The 16,603-nt window shown below is 46.8% G+C and overlaps 2 protein-coding genes and 1 pseudogene across 2 annotated transcripts; 1 reads left to right on the top strand and 2 right to left on the bottom strand.

Moving 5' to 3' along the window:
• Window positions 1-7,651: 7,651 nt before the first annotated feature.
• Window positions 7,652-8,497, bottom strand: LOC129602023 (uncharacterized). Its single transcript, XM_055500961.1, has 3 exons — window positions 8,198-8,497; window positions 8,049-8,102; window positions 7,652-7,855 (listed from the first exon to the last, which is right to left on the bottom strand). Exons 1-3 carry the CDS (start codon window positions 8,297-8,299, stop codon window positions 7,667-7,669), a joined length of 345 nt encoding a protein of 114 aa, XP_055356936.1. The 5' UTR covers window positions 8,300-8,497; the 3' UTR covers window positions 7,652-7,666.
• A 2,228-nt stretch (window positions 8,498-10,725) lies between these two features.
• LOC129602011 (folliculin-like) lies at window positions 10,726-13,885 on the top strand. Its single transcript, XM_055500945.1, has 8 exons — window positions 10,726-11,232; window positions 11,503-11,649; window positions 11,921-12,395; window positions 12,454-12,608; window positions 12,687-12,800; window positions 12,869-13,094; window positions 13,179-13,281; window positions 13,345-13,885. Exons 1-8 carry the CDS (start codon window positions 10,996-10,998, stop codon window positions 13,691-13,693), a joined length of 1,806 nt encoding a protein of 601 aa, XP_055356920.1. The 5' UTR covers window positions 10,726-10,995; the 3' UTR covers window positions 13,694-13,885.
• Window positions 13,189-16,406, bottom strand: LOC129602012 (uridine diphosphate glucose pyrophosphatase NUDT14-like; annotated as a pseudogene).
• Window positions 16,407-16,603: the final 197 nt, after the last annotated feature.

Consider the following 16,603-nt stretch of genomic DNA (forward strand, 5'->3'; position numbering starts at 1 on the left):
CACTACCGTCTTTCCTTCCGATTGTTCCGGAATTGGAATCGGTGTAAGAATAAAAGTGAACTTCGAATGCAGGTAGTCATCCGAGTAGCACTGGGATAGCATCTGCTTCGGTCGGCTGGACATGGAATGTGTGATGGCTAGTAAAGCCCTGCATTGTTACAGGTGCCGTACAGCAGTGCGACACTACAAGGCGACTTGTCCGCCCACTCACCCAAGTATTTTGGTGTAATGTCCGAGGGTTGCATTGTTAAACCGTTCCTCTCGCAAAACCGTTGTTCGATGAGCGAAGTCTCCGCTCCCGGTATCTAACATCGCCATTGTGGGCGTGGATCCGACTTGGATTTCATTGTGTCCAAGCTCGAACTGTTTTCGGTTTTCTTATGCGTTCCCTTCTCAAAGGTTACTTCCCGTATCGTTGGTTTGATGGGAATTAGTGACACCGGTCCGTGGTCGGCTGGTTGTTGAGTTGAACTTTGTGTAAGTTCGACTCCGACTTCACCACTTCCTGTACCTCCAGGTCGGTTAGCTACTCCGTCCTCGGTAATTCGGCGGTTCGGAACCGTTGTGCCTGAGCCAGTATCCGTTCCTCTATTGAGGTGTCTGTTGGCCTCAATTTTGACCACATATAGTCGAGGTTCAGGAATGTTCGAGAACTGGCTATCGTTAACTGGTCGCTCTTTTGGCTGGAAGAGGTCCGCTTCTCCTGGCCGAGAGTAAACGGGTACCTGTGCCCCAATGGGACCGTTTCCCATTCTTCGACTTCTCCTTCCGATTCTTCGGTGAGGTCGATGGCTGCCATTGTCGCAGCGTATCTATCCGTTGCGCGTCCGGATGATACATTGGGAAGTTTCTGTTGCCCCGGTGCGTGAATCGGCGTCCCGGTCCTCCGCGTCTTGGGCATCGTCTGGCCTGCTCGGTTGAGTTTATCCTCACCGGCAATCCGGTCCAACTTCCGTGGCCGGGCCGTACTACGTCACTTTGTGACGGACGGCGCAATCGCTTTATTCGCGCTGCTTAGGTCGGGCAATTTCTGCGTTCCGACCTCCGACGTTCCAGCTTCGAGTCGAGGGGCTGGGTCGGTCGCCTCGAGTGCCTGTTGCATCCCGGGCCGACGGTGCCATTGTTGGCGTACACGCCGAACTGAGCGGCTAACTTCGAGCCGTCTCCGCCTCCTTTGTGGAGTAGACATCGCTTTGCGAAATCCTCCTCGGAGCTGTTTTCGTTCAGTCCGAGTAGTTTGGAGGATGGTGGCTATCTGTTGGTAACCTTCCTCAATGGTCGTGGGGAAGTTCGGTTCGTTCCGGGGAAAGTAAGCGGCTGGTTAGTGGGGTTATCCTTGTCCGGTGGTTCGGTCGGATGTTGGAGGTCGAATGAGTCACCGGAGCTCATCGACCTTGGGCGTTTCCGGGGAGTTACTCCGAGCCGGCCCATTGTTGGGTGGCGTCGAGTTTAGCGACTGGCGGGGCGGCAACGGTTCTCTGTATGCCGGGAACCTTGTTGGTTCCCACCGCCATTGTTGCGGTTTCCGCCATTCCTGGCCGGGCGACCGGTTTCGTTACCGGGGCTACCCGAGCCTGCTGCCTGTTGGCGTTGGCGCGGCGGCGGCACGATGTCCTTCAAAAAAGTTCGCCGAGCCTACCGGGTCCATTCGTCGAGTATCGGCGGTACCAATCGTCGTACCACCGAAGGTTCAGTTGTTATCCAGGCATAGATGCAGCGCGACTCGTCATGGTTGAACATGCAGTGCCTGCATCGGAAGGTCTTGTCCTTCGTCCACTGGAAGAAGGCTGCCTCCATCTTATCGACGTACGATGTTCCTTGCCGAGCACTTTGTTGTGCCTGGGGAGGTCGGCGGTTGCCTTGTGGGCCGCCGCCTCCGCCGCGGTTAGAGTTCCCACGGCCGCGATTCCCGCCGCCGCGTCTACGACCGCAACCTCCGCCGCCGTATCCTTGTGGAGGATACTGTCCGTATGCGGAGTACCCCTGGTTGAGTTCTGTCCGGCAAAACCTGTGTTGTTTTGGTTACCGCCCAGCTATAACCTGGGCCTCCGTAGTTGTTAACGGGGCTCCTGTTCCAGGCGCTGGGGGTTCAGATTCGCTGCCGCCGCATTCGCCCAAGTCTGTTGCTGGACTGGTGCCTGTTGCACCGGTGGCGTCGGCGCCGGACTCGTACTGTGCTGTTGAGTCTGATATCCCGGCATCATGTGTGGCTGATACACAGTCTGTTGTGGTATCGCCGGAGGTGGAGTCGGAACAGGTGCAGGTGTTGCTGCCCGAACTCTAGCGTAGTCGCTGTACGCGATTTCCGCACCTCATACATTTTCCTTGCCGTTAACGAAGTCCGCAGGTAGTCGCGGAACTCGATCGGCGTCGCCGGCATCCTGATTTCAGGGGCCTCCCGCAGTTTGGGTTCATGGATGTTCTCCGAATGATATAGTATCATCTGGTCGGTGACGGTAGGGACTTGGGACTTCATGAACATCATCATCGCGTCGTAATATTGTTCCGGCGTTTCTTCGCCGAAACGGAATATCCGCTTGTTTATTCGGGATATCATGTTCACTTCCTTGTTCTTGTCCGCAAATCGCTGTTCCGTTTGGTCAGCCATAAGTTGACTGGCCAGCCATGGTTCTCCAGCGGCTTCGAGGTATGCTCGCCAATGCTCCGTCGGCCATGAAGGTCTGATCGTCTTCGTACCATTGTTGGGCTTGACGATACAGGCTTCGAATCTGCTTAAGCCACCCATGAAGTTTGGTGTGGTCTCCGTCGAACGGCGGTAAAGGTTGTCGACGTCCGTGGGTCTGCGCGGATCAAGGCAACGTGCGCTGGATCCTGTGCCAGAATCGGATTTGCCGCCGGCGCAACTTGTTGTGCAGCCGGGGCAGGTGGTGGGTTAGCATTTGGCATGTGACCTTGTTGGTCTTCGTACGCCTCCTGTTGGTAGGCTTCATCGTAATGGCCGTTGTATCCGTCCTGTTGCGGATACCGAGCCTGGTCTGCGTGACGAGGCTGTTGTGGCTGTCCTCGTACTGATTCTGCGGTGGAGGTGGCGCTCGATTTTGTCTCGGCGCCGACGGATAGAATCCCTTGGCTGATCGTGACTCTTCCGTACCGGTCGGGCTGTGTCCCTGAGCCGGCATCCGACTTTGTGTGGGTCGGTATGGAGGTCTCCGGCCTTGCTGGTCGGAGCTATCTTCTCCATTTCTTCCGTCCTGCTGCTGGTCAGCCGTGTTGAATGACCGAGCTCGCCCGCGCTCGGAGTCGAACTGCAGGTTTGACGGAGCAGGTTCGGATTGGAATTCGTCCGTGGTGGGCGATATGCCTCCATGCCAGGTCGTGGTGGCTGGATTGGGAGACGTTCAGCGTCCGTTGTCCGATCTCCTCTGGTATTGGGTACCGGCGCGTACATTGTTGTGCGTCGCGTACGAGGTATAGTGTATGCACCGGCCGACATTGTTGTCGCCACGTTCGTCGTTGGCACTCGTGGTGCCGCGGTCGACGTGTTGTGTTCCAGTTCCGGAGCACTCGGTACAGTTGGTGGTTGTGGGATTGTTCCCACATTCGGGTCGGTGTACGACGAAGTAGGAGGTGTTGTTCTCTTCGCCATTTCTTGGGTCGTTGATTCCCCACAGGATGTCACTGATTGTTCGTGACGGCTGTTGATCCTGTGCTATAGACGTCCGGTATGAAGGAGGTTCAGCCCGACTTTGCTCCTGGTATGGAGGAAGCTCAACCTGGCTTTGTTCCAGGTGTTTCTTTTCCTCCCTCAGACACCGTGTTTCCGTGTCCATCTCGTCCATTTGCCGCATCATGTCTGTGAGGTTGCGGGCGGCCTGTTCGCCGAATTCGTACAGCTCGGTTTCACGAGCCTCAAGGTAAAGGATGCGGCTGTGTTGCGCCTCGTTTACCTTCTGGGCCTCGTTCAGGTTGTGCTCCAGTTGTGCTCGGAGTTTCTGTTCCTCCTTGAGGACCTTGTTCAGTCCGTGGACCTGGTCGGCTAGCTGGGCGTTTGCTTCCACCAGGTCGACATCGGCTGTCCTTTGGTTAGGAAAGCCCATGTCCCGAGCATTCTCGTCAATGAACCGACGTCCCATTCTGACGAAAAGGAGTTCTATCTCCGACTCGAGTTCGTCGACTCGTTGTGTCAGTCGGTCGATCTCGTTATCGGCCTTCTTTAGCTCCACCACGTATCTATCGACTTCGTTTCGGTAGACCTCGGCCTCTTCGTTGGCCTGGTTAAGTTGCCGGTGAAACGCTCCTGCTGCCTGTTCCGACTCGACCAGTGCGGTCTGAACATCGGCCAGGTCTTTCTGTGCTTCTTCGAGCGCTTTGTTCGCTCCGGTGAGTTCTCGGTTTAACTCGTGGACCGCTTCCATAGATCGATCCAACATGCCCTTGAGTGTAGTGGCTTCATCGATGTCGTGCCGACACGGTTGGTCGGTACGCTTCAGTATGGCATTGAGCCGATCGATTTCCCGTTGTTGGGTGGCGATGCCCTTGTTGGCATCGGCCATGTCTCGTTCCCATTTCCTCCGTTCGAGCTTATGGGTGTCCTCCGAGTTTCGGAGGGATCCTTCTGCCGAGTCGACGATTTTGTCCGCCAAAACGATCTGTGTGATCAGTTTATGGCATCTCGCTCGGAGTAGGTCGAGATCGTTGATCTTTTCGGGCGGTGTTGCCGCGATCCACTTCTTAGCCGTGTATTCGAGTGCGCTGGCCTGGTAGCCAAGGCTCTCCTTATCGGACTTAGGTGGTGTTGTGAAGAATCCGTCCGCACTACTCGGTCTTGATGCATTTGTTGCCTCAAAGACTTCGTTCGTCGGTGACGGAGTACTGCCGAGTTCGCCCGTTTCGAACATCGGTGGTGACGATCTAAGTGTCTGGTCGACAGGTCGACTTTGTGTCGCCTTAGTCGACTTCACCGTTTGTTGAGCTTCGGTTGCTCGAGTCGACTCGCTTCCGGTTGGCGAAGGTCGGCTCAACGGCGAAATTACCCGTTCGTCGGGTGCCGGCATGTTAGTCGGCGATCCAGCTGGGTGAGGGCCGCTTCGTGGCGGTACCTCGGAATCTTTCGTTCCTGCCGGTGATTTAGTCGACTGGACGGCCGCATCCGACTTTGTGTCGGTTGGTTGCCGTTCCGAGCTAGTCGGTTGCTTGTTACCGACTTCCTTTTCTCCGACCTCCGTGGTCGGCGTCTGTTGTCCGACCTTGGAGTTTGGCGAAATCCTTCCGACCTGTGTGGTCGGTTGGACGTTGCCGACTTCTGTTGTCGGTTTCTCCCTTCCGTTCGAGGTCGGTTGTCCGACCTCTTTCGTTAGTGGTAGGTCGACCTTCGGTTGGTCGACTTCCTTTGCCGAAGGTTGGTCGACCATTTGTTGGTCGGCCACCGTAGTCGGTTGTTGTTCACCGACTTGCTTAGTCGGAGATTTTCGCTCGGCCTGTGTGGTCGGCGATTTCCTTCCGACTTGGTTAGTCGGAACATCCATGTTGGGCGAAGTCGGCTTCGGCACCTCTTCCGTCCTGTTGGGTGAATGCCGTCCGAGCTCGGTTGTCTTTGTGACCGTTACCGAGTCTGGAGCTCTGTGTGAGCTCGACTGTTGGTCGGCATGAGACAATGTGGTCTCTGCCTGCAGCTGTTCCACATCCCCCCCGGTCGGGTGGGACGGGGCTGCTACGTCAGCTTGGGTGTCCAGGAATGTTTTATCCCTGGCGTCCTCGAAACTGTCATCCGAGGTCGGATTCGAGTCGGCAAGGAGGATCCGTTCGTTGCGTCTCTCCTTTGCTTCGGCCGACTTAGTCGAGTCGGTTGAGGACGGCTGACTTTTGTCTTGACCGGCGTACCGAAGTGAGTACTTCCCGGTCATGTTCGCACGCCGAGAATAGTCCGTGTTGAACTTTCTCGCGTACTGATCTTCTCGAGGATTCGACATTGTTGTCAAATCAGGTCGGCTCTGGTGGAGCCTTAAAAGTTTAATCAGTTAGAAAGAAAAAGTCGAACGATCTTCTGTGTGAAGATGTTCGGCAAAATCAGAAAATGTCTTTTTGTTCAGGAACTTCCAAGGGTCAGGACCGTCCGGTGAGATGTTGTTGTTGTTGTTGATGTGTCTGTTGGTGACTCAGTACACAGGGTATTAATATACAGTACAATGGTACAGTACAGTACGTAATAGTAGTACAGTGTAGTACGTCCTATATTACTGTGCTGACCAATGTGACGTAACAGGTTAAGTGGTCTTGCACTTCTGCCTACGTCACAGAATGCGAGCCGCGTGCAAAATTTGCAAAAACGATGAATCACGCCTATGTTAAGCTATGGGAACTTTCCCTGCACGCTGATTGGCTGCCTCTTAAGTACTGATAAGCGGTCGTTATGACGTCACAAGGAAGTTCGAGAATTTTCGCGCTATTTCCCGTTAGAAAAACAAATTATTTTTTACTCGGCTAGAAGGTCGATCTAGCTCGGATTTTGAAGTTTTTAACCGTTAGAAATTAATTTTATTAATTAAGAAAATTTTCTGGTGGTCAAACACCGTTAGAAATCAAAATAAGAGAATTTCCGACCTGTTGCCGGTTAGCCTTTGTCTAACTGTCTAGACAGGTTCGTTGACCTAGCAGGTCGGTTCTCGACCAAAAGCAAAATTCCGAGTCGGTTTCTCCGTCGAAAATTACTTTTTCACCGTTAGAAATTTTAGTTTTATGGATAGAAATTGTTTTCTACCACTAGAAAGTGAAATGCCGACCTAGTTTCGGCTAAAATCGACCTATAACCGTGACTTTACCAGTGTCGGTGTCGGTGTCGGTTCCGGTCGATTTCCTCCGTCCGAGGTCGGAAATCCGTCGTTTCCGTGCTAAAATCCGCGAGTAAAGTTGCGGGTCGGTGTTCAAACCGATGGTCCCCGTATAATTGGAGTAATCCGTTCGCGCTGCAGACTCTCGTTCGAGTCTGATCCGTCAGTTGGGAAAAGTCCGTGCTGTTGGGAATGTGCTCTTCAATGTGGAAGAGCCAAGAAGACTGTGCTCACCAGCTGGGGAGAATCACTTCAGTGATCCTCGTTTCTCCGCAGCTGTAAGACGATGTGATCAGTCTGATCAAAGTCAAGGCAGAGATTGCTTCAGCAATCTATCTGACAGTGACTTTCAGGTTCTTCACGAGTTCTCCGTAATTTGAGCCTTCACCGTCTCCTCAAAGATTCCGTGGGAAAACCAGACGATCTGCTTACCATGTAACAGGCAAGCGCGAGGAGATCACGAATGTGCTTTATTGTACAAATAAAGAACAATGCTGCGTAGCAGGGAAAGCAAAACAAAGCACTGATGGCTAAGCAAGCAAGTGAATGCTAGAAGAGCTCTTGAGCGTTCGTCAAGGCGTGAAAGAAGCAACTGGCGGCAAGCACGTGCTGTGTGCCATCAGCTGTGTGATGATGCGCAGACTGGACTCAATCCAACGCGAGCGTACGCTGGAGTCATACAGCGAGAGAGGGACGAGAGAGCAAGTATGCTCAGTGTGTGCGCCGCGCATATCCGCTTCAGCGGGTATGAGTGCAGTGCAGCAGCACACGTACGTACAGCGAGAGAGGCGGTATGGCAAGCATGAGTGCAGTACGTCCATGGTGGGCCGTATGCACCAGGCGCAGTCATGTGCCTCTGACAGTACAGTACGTTACAATCATTTTATACACTTAATAATTAATAAAGTTTTATATATTATAAAGTCCTGGTTGTATCTTACGTTTGACGCTTTCCGTTCTTTCAGCAGCTGAAAGAACTGCTCCTCCCGGCTTTGTAACAGCTCATCGTGTGTTTGCGTTCCTTTGCAAGGCAGAGTCTGTGTTTCCTTGTCGCTTTTAGTTGGCACCTAAGAAAACAAAAACAACTTGAGGAAATCACTCGATCATTTTATCCAAATAACTTTACACATACAGAAAATCAATAACCAGAGGGAGCAATGTGCCAATACTCATTACAAAATTATCATAGAACTGATAGTGCGAGGATGGCAGCATAAACAATGAAATTGAGATCTGGAAAAAAAAGTTTCTATGTCGGACCTCTTTCTTCTTGGTGCGCTTGGGTTTCTGGAGAGCGCCGCCAGTTATTTTCTGCTACAAAAAAATAACATTTCCTAAACTATCCCAAGAAGCGTTCTACAATCTTAAAAACAGGCGTGGAAGCACTGACTTACAGACTTTTACTGTACCTTGTCCTTGCTGGCTGTGGTTTGCCTGCTTCGCTGCGAAATCTTGATTAGCTTCCTATTTGGAGTTGCAGTCGAGGTTGCATCGCTGGGCCGAGAAGGCATCCCGAAAACTCTGGATAGATTCTAACAAAATGTTCGAAACTGTAGGCTTCGAAAAAGTAGTCTTTCCCGGACTCTGCTGAAATCAAAAGTTCTCAAAATTCAAACGGCATAATTATCATACTCTAGACCGTGAATAAAATGGTGAAAATTACGATTCAACATAGTCAAAGTGAATAATAATATATTATGCACTTTGGATCATCGGTAGAGGTGCGAAATCGTACGAGAGCAGATATACTAACATATATATCTGCTCTCATCGTACCTGAAAAACTACTCCCAGAGCGGTTGCCCAGTGCGCTGAAGGTTAGAACTGGGTAGTACAGTACAGTACGAATTTTGTAAGATAGTAGTGATAGCAGTGTAATTACATGAGGGCTATGGTGATAGTAGCATTTTGACTATGGTGGTATATTTGACTATGGTGATAGTAGCATCTGGAATTTGAGTGAAAAGGCTGCACTGTAGTGCCCTGCAACGGAGTACGAAACTGCGTCCAGTCCGATCCGAACTTAAAAAATTTTATCCGAACCCAGTCCGACTCCGAATTCTAAAATCGTACTCAAATAACCCGATCCGAAAATATTTTTGGCAAATCCGAACCCACTCCGATCCGATCCGAAAAAATTTTCGAAAAGAATACGTATTACTTGATTTTATTACACATCCCTACATTAAAAATTTTTAATGCCATGTTTTCGGTAGCAAAAAGACTTCAGAATTCAAGTACAATTTTCTTGGGCATAATAAAGGGTACGCTGAAAGATTTACATATACAAGAATGTTTTAGATAAATTTAGTTTTTTAGCACTACAGTGTCGAAGCATCTGGGGAGGTTAGTTCGCGTTCGATCACTTCGGCCGCGTTACATTTCGGCCGCAAATGTTCACTTCGGCCAACGTTCATTTCGGCCGAGGCTATTCGCCGCCACTCACTTCGGCCAACGCTCATTTTGGCAACGGGAAATTTCGGTCATCATAGGTGTCTTGGGTTTCTTACGTTTCTAGGTTTTCTGGGATTTTTAGGTTTTTATGGTTTCTTTGGTTTCTTAGGTTTCTTAGGTTTCGTAGGTTTCGTAGGTTTGTTCGGTTTGTTCGGTTTCTTAGGTTGCTTAGATTTCTTAACTTTCTTAGGTTTCTTTGGTTTTTAGATTTCTTTGGTTTCTTAGGATTGTTGGTTTCTAAAGTACGAGTATCTTTGGTTTCTTAGGATTGTTGGTTTCTAAAGTACGAGTATCTTTGGTTTCTTGGGATTATTAGGTTTTCTTAGGTTTTTTCAGGTTTTCTTTGATTTTCTTTTGTTTTCGTGGGTATTCTTAGGTTATTCTGAAGCGTTTTACGATATGAAGAGTTCAACAAATTGTGCGTGCAAAATGATATGAACGCAGCCATTTGCTATCATTTTTTTGATTCAATGGTTTTCAGGAACCGATAAATTTATATCGCAGGTAACGTTTTCTTGTGAATCAAACTAAAATGAGCATCGGCCGAAATGTACTGTGGCCGAAGTGATCGTCGGCCGAACTGAATGACGGCCGAAGTGAATGACGGCCGAAGTGAATGGCAGCCGAAAAACTTTGGCCGAAATGAACGCGGCCGAAATGAAAACGGCCGAAGTGATCGGTAGCCAGGTTAGTTATCTATCCTCACTGTCGGGAATCTGTATCAGATCTTTTGTTGTATACGGTTCACCCACGGATTACCCACATATTAGCCAGGGTTGAAAAAACGGGAGAGAAAATTAAAGGAAGGGATGTTTCTACACGTCCGGAACTAAAATAATTGGTAGTTTCATGTATTCTTTAGGACCTTAGAGTAAGTTTAGTTAGTTATCTTAATCTCCAGGATTAATCCAATTACAAGTGCTGCAAATAAAAATGGGAAGCCGGTGCCTAGTGAAACTGACTGAGCTGCACAACACATGTGGCCTATTTAACGTGCTGTAGTAGTTATACTAAAATTATTTGATAAGACGATAACAAATAACGACATCATAACAATCGCAAAACACTCTAAATATTCAAAAGTGTCAGGAGATTTAATAAAAGGAAATGAAAAAGAATTAACAACAGTCTACTAAACAAAAGCAGATACTTCGGTGCAAATTAATTAAGCGCAAATGGAAGCATCGCGCGAAGCGCGACGCTGACGAAAATTTTTGTTTTGAAGGCCGATGAAATTCAATCAAAATTAATAAATAATATTTATTTAATTACGGATTATTCGGAGTCTCGATTGCATCCGAATCCGATCCGATCAGGTGCACAAAAACTCCGAAACCACTCCGACTCCGAATTTTCCAGATTGAAATCCGTCCAATCCGGTCCGAAAATCGGAGTGGGTTCGGAGTGGATCGGATTTCCCAGTCCGTTGCAGGGCTCTAGGCTGCAGACTAATAATAAAGGCTAATATTAATAAAGCTGCATTCTTCATTCTACACTTCTATACCGAAGTACAGATACACATGACCGTCAGAACGGTTTTATCGATATCGTTCCTTATTATGCCACTATGATTTCATCTTTTATGATCCGTTACAGTACTATACTTATACCTTATGGTTAATTGCTATACTAATTTCGCAGAATCTTGATAAGTACAGTACATAATCGTGCGAAGGAAATTTCTTACGTCCGAACTATCCAATAATCCAATCATCCCTGCCGTGGTTGGTTTGTGTTAGACATATTCGCAGCTATGAACGCGGTGTTGGCGCTTTGCCACTTTTGTGAGATGCACGGACCCAGTGTGATGATGTGTACGCAACCGTTCCCGCGGGACGGTGCAACAGAAGTCGATTCTCGAACGACGGACGAAAGTACGGAAGAACGACCGGGACAGACAAAACGCTTATCGGTTTCGGAGAGCGAATCTGAGTTGACTGAATCTGACACCTTTGAAGCTCATGATTCATTTGGAACCAATACGTGCGCGGTACGGCAGGCTTAATAAGTACTGTTAAGTGTTAGGATGAGGAATCAAACATAGTTTAAGTTACTTAGTTCTTTTTTTTCTATCTGCTTGATATGTATTTGTGTTATTTTCATTACTTTATTATTCTTTATGTGATACGTTTCCAAGAATTAGTAAAAATGCCTTGCAAAGAGCATTCTTCCGGTCCGTTAGGTTTTGGTTGCTTAGTTTTGAGTGAGGCTTTAAGAATGTGGACGCTGATTATTGCGCAAGGACAGATTGATGTTTTAGGCATGTCGGTCGTTCGCGAAACCTAACCAGGGATGTATGACAGCCGATAAGGATGGGGATGTGTGGTATCTGACGCTACAGTACCCCTACAATCCCGAAGTGTTCACGTTTTTACGGCAAGCGTGCGTCCGGAGTTTGAGCAGCGAGGTATGTTAACCGCTTGTGCTACAAGCATAAGCGATCCGTTTTGCAGGTCTGTCTCTCTTTTCACATCACCAGTTATTCTTTCACGAAGTAAAGCATCTAGTCTCTCAGTATACAATACAACTTGAAACATATTTACTAACAACAAACTTACAGCATATTTATAATTTACGTACAAGTTTACAACCAACAACAATTTTCCTGTCCATGCTCGCCCTGCTTGTTTCTACTGATTCCTGTAACCTTGCTAAACCTGTGTTACATCGGTATGTAGATATCCCCGGGAAGAGAAGGACCCATAATGTTTGGCGATAATCATCATGGTTATGTTTATTGCTACACATTCTATTTGAAAGACAACGAAGCACGTGGGCTACAGCGTTGGTACAGCATTGTCGTGCTGTCCATGGATAAGTTATCCCTAACCCAATCATGGCCATTTTTAACGCGCTCATCGCGGTCTATAGTTGCACAAATGCAGGCTTTGGCGGAGAAGACTTTCAGTGTGGATCAGGCGGAAAGACCGCAACGTACGGCGCGATTAGGTGGGGCAGGTGCCCTGAACCCGGAGAACTTCCGCCGGCAGCGCCGAGGCAAAGTGATGCGCTCGTTGCCAGAACTGACTTCTGAGCCGAATATCTTCCACTGTTTGCATGAACATTTTACCCACATGCTGCAGTTGGGTGGAAATCAAATGAGCGAAACGTTATTGGAAGGTTCTCCTTCTTGTTCTTACAGTCATCGAGAAGGTTCGATATTTGATGATTTTCAACTCGTAGGGTCTTTTTAATAGTGTGCCTTTGCCAGATGATTTCGACAACGGTTTGGCCGGTATCAACAACCACAGCCGGCAAGGCTCGCTGATGGAAAACGGCCTGGACAGTGCCATGTCATCTCCTACTTGGGAATCTGAAATAGACACTTCCTTTCCCCGCTTCGAGGGAATTGTTCATATTTATCGGGTTAGATATCTTCTGGTTGAAGCTGTACTTTTTCTATCACTGTGCGCTTGGAAGTGACATTGCGGCTCGTCGTTGTAGGTGATGGGGAAGGTATCGTTTTTGAAACTCGCGTATCACATTACCATCGGGAATCAGATCGTAGTGCGCGGATTTCATGATTTCTTGATCTCTTCTGTTATACGAGCCATTGAGGTGTGGTCAACTGGTCATTAGCTGAAGTCAGTCCTTCCTTAAGTTCCATACTGAAAAAGCTTTTGCAGGTATTGATTCCTTTTGGTTGCCGAAGAAGTATTCCATTCTCCAGTACGTACGTGTTGTCCTGGAATTGCAACCTGCTGGGATTGCACCCCGATGCAGCCATGCCAGACGATATTTTGAGTAGCCCGGATTATTTTGTGGTGGATGTTTTGGCTGCTAAGATGAATGAAATGAATGTGGATAAATATAAGATCATCACGCCGAATGCGGCCGTTCCAAAAGTTAAATGTACTGACTGTTGAAAAATAATCTTGATGTTTAATGCTAATTATCTTGATGTTTAATGTTAAGAAAATTCGGTATTTTTCACAGTGCCCACTTATTTATCCCGGGTGGAACGAATCTTGGAAGAGCCCGATATTGCCGAACAGGTTGCTGTCGCTTTGATCGCTAACGAGCAGGAGCGCATGCTAAGGTAATCGCACTTCAGGCACGAATTGCATTGTATTAATTTTGCGCTTAACACTATTTTCTACAGCAAAGCCAAAGTGTTATACAAGCTCTTTCGAACGGAATCTCGCAGTGCTGATGAACTTCCGATCATCATGCAGAAGCTCCACATAGCAGATGAGGACAATGGTGTCATGCGATTCTGGATGACCGCACTGAGCGATGAATACAAAGGATATTTAAAAGAATTGTCTTTTCCGCACCCGGCTGTGATAACTACCAAATCGAAACATCCGCCTCCAGTAGCGAAATCAATTCAGGCGGCCATGACCGAGGATAGAGGACTGCTTTTACGTAGAAGCGGGTCATCCAAGGATACGGCGGCGTTCAGTGATGTGACTGTCCGAATGTATCCTGGCAGATCGGGTGTTAAATAGAAGTAGCCGTGCCTTGGCACATTGTGATAACGATTTATATCCTTTTCATGGAGCTTTATGACTTTTTAATGCACTCATAAATCGATATAAATTCTCTTATGAAGTATTTTACTAATGTAACATTATTATTTTTACTGATATTAATCTGACATTATGATAGTACAAGTTACAGTAAATGCAAACAACAAATGCCTTCGTTACCGGTATCATGTCGATGCCGTTGTGCTTTCTTTATGAAAATATTCTTCGGGAAATTTATGCATGAAGAACCACATCATTGCAAACATGAAACCGCCAGGCCGCGCTAATTTTTCATCATACATCATAGTCCGTACACGAGCCAGGGGAACTTCTTCTATCGCTGCCCCCGCCGGTTGTCGTGCGTTGACTATCCTCCACTTCCACGTAGTAGACGGTCTGGAGGCTTCAGCTATTCCCACGCCGCTTCTGCAGAGAATGATGTCAGCTGTGTATTAATACACACCAATAATACATTTTTTATAATACTGTTTTGCTCTCTACATCCTACCTCATGGATGTGATCCGCTCAGATCTTCGGCCCGAACGGAGTAGCCAGTTTCTTCGAATACTTCTTGCTGAGCGATCACTTCGAGGGGTAAATCTTTGTCCACGATCCCGGCACATAACTCGTAAGTAACTCCGGCAGATATCGGAAATTTCGACACGTCCACTGTTGCTTTCCCAACCGTCCAGTCTGTGTTATGGATATAGACGCCTGAATAACAAAACCCACTACTTTATATAAACTGTATTACGAAATATATAAGAAAAAAAATAATTTTGAAGGCGCGGAATTTTTCGTTACTTGGCAAACAAACAAGTAAAGTAGCCGTAACCCGTTATTCGAGGAGGGTACGTATTAATGCCGCTACGCTTCATCTGCATGTTAGGCAACAGAACTGTTCATAAACGTAAGTATACAAACATTCTTTTCATTCCAGTTCTTAAAAATTTAATACAGTACTAGATACACTTACAAACGTACTTACAAATATGTGGCTATAAAAATACATATTTCAGACATGTTACACAGATAACACGAAATTTGTTAGCACTACATATTGAAATCACTGATACCGGTAGTACTGATACTGTGATACCCAAATCACTGAGATCACTGAAATCTTTCGCCGTAGACAGATTTTCTATAAGGGTAACGGAATTTGGACAGAAGATACGACTAGAAACCGGCGAAAAACTAACCACGGAGTATATTCGCCAGCGGATCAGCATCGAAATCCAACGAGGAAATGCGGCACTGATCATGGGGACAGCGCCGATGAGAGCAAATTTAGCTCAAATTTTCTCTCTTATTAGACCGCCCCTTTCGATTGATGCCTATTAGTTATTAAGTGACTGTTTTCGAATTTAAAGTAAAATTGTTGGTGAAGAGAGTACTTAATAAAAGAAATAAACCAAAAAGTTTTTTCGAAGCAAGTGATACATTCGCGAGCTCTGGCACTAACATTTTTATAAGTGCTGTACCTGGTCGGAACTGCTTGACAAACACAAGCGCATGTTTGGTGCGATTATAAATAATGATGCTGACACTAGAAATCGAAAGACAGGAATAACATGTGTGCGTAGGAATTTGTAAAATTCTTGGTGCTTCAGAGACTGGGACACACTCCATACCTGTCGTGAGTTTTAATGAAATCCCAAAACTTTTTTCTTCCGTTCTAAAAAAGTTAAATTAGTTGTACAATATTAAACCAAAGCTTACCACCGCTGTGCTATATCATAAAGGCTGATAAAGTAACAGTTTCTTATTAGTATCTGTACTGTGCTAATAGAGTAGAACTCTTCCAGAAATGAAGCAATAAAGAGTACCGTAAATTTATTGATAAAATTATCATATCTATATTTATCATGTATGCTATATACTGTCTGTTGTAATTTTCAAATGACTTCCTTCTAGTCATCAAGTGATACCTGTTTATAAAGCATCGTCATCGGCTTGATGTACATTGACTTCTGGCACTCCACTATCTGCATTTCCGTGACATCCTCCATTTTTGCTCGTATTTCGGGATTCACAGTAAATAAACCAGAACTAAGTTCGTTTTCCATTTTACCGGACACAGACGTTTCGGAGTTACGATTCATTCTTCTATTTCCAACACGCAAGCTTATCCACGGAAAATACAAATAGCCTAAGAAGATTTTCATCTTTCTATGAAGCTAATCACTAATGGTCGGAAAATGAAAAAATTTTGCTTTGTCACAACTTACCAGTTAGTAGTTACCACCAAGAAGGCTCCAGAATTATTAACCGAGATCCGAGTAAATATTTCGTACTTTTGTTATTGATGGCTCATTGAGTGTTGGAAAACCGCAAAATTAAATTTGTGTACCGGTACTAGTACCAAAACATAGTCTATGCAAAATTATATCTTATTACTGAGTACTGACCCCATCGAAAACAAATCGAACACTGTACCAGGGAAGACGCAAGGTGTTGTGCTTTCCTTCGATCTATTCCGGAGGCCGGCTACTTGAAAATCTGTGCTCCCTAATAATTTTTACCGTGCATAATAAAGGCTAAAGCGTCTATCAGTTGTTCTGAACAACTGATGCCAGAACAACTGATGCCAAGTTGCCAACTATGAAAACTGGACAAAAATTTTAAAGTCGTTCAAAAGTTTGAATGCTCCAACTGAAATACTGAATCACAGCTTTGGTTGCAGCTCAGTTCCCAATTTTCCTTTTGATTCTGTAAAATTTTAGTGCTTGGCTTTATGGCGGTCCGTTTGGGTCAGCAGCCGTTTTTCAAGTTTTCGAGTTTTCTCGTTTGCCAGTTTGTCGCGTTTGCACATTTTCACGATTCGCACGTGTGCACGATTTCATGTTTTGACGTTTGCACATGTGCGCAATTTTTGATTTTCATTT

The sequence above is a fragment of the Paramacrobiotus metropolitanus genome, unplaced genomic scaffold, assembly GCF_019649055.1.
Source record: "Paramacrobiotus metropolitanus isolate TYO unplaced genomic scaffold, Prichtersi_v1.0 Parri_scaffold0000312, whole genome shotgun sequence".
Classification (NCBI taxonomy): domain Eukaryota; kingdom Metazoa; phylum Tardigrada; class Eutardigrada; order Parachela; family Macrobiotidae; genus Paramacrobiotus; species Paramacrobiotus metropolitanus.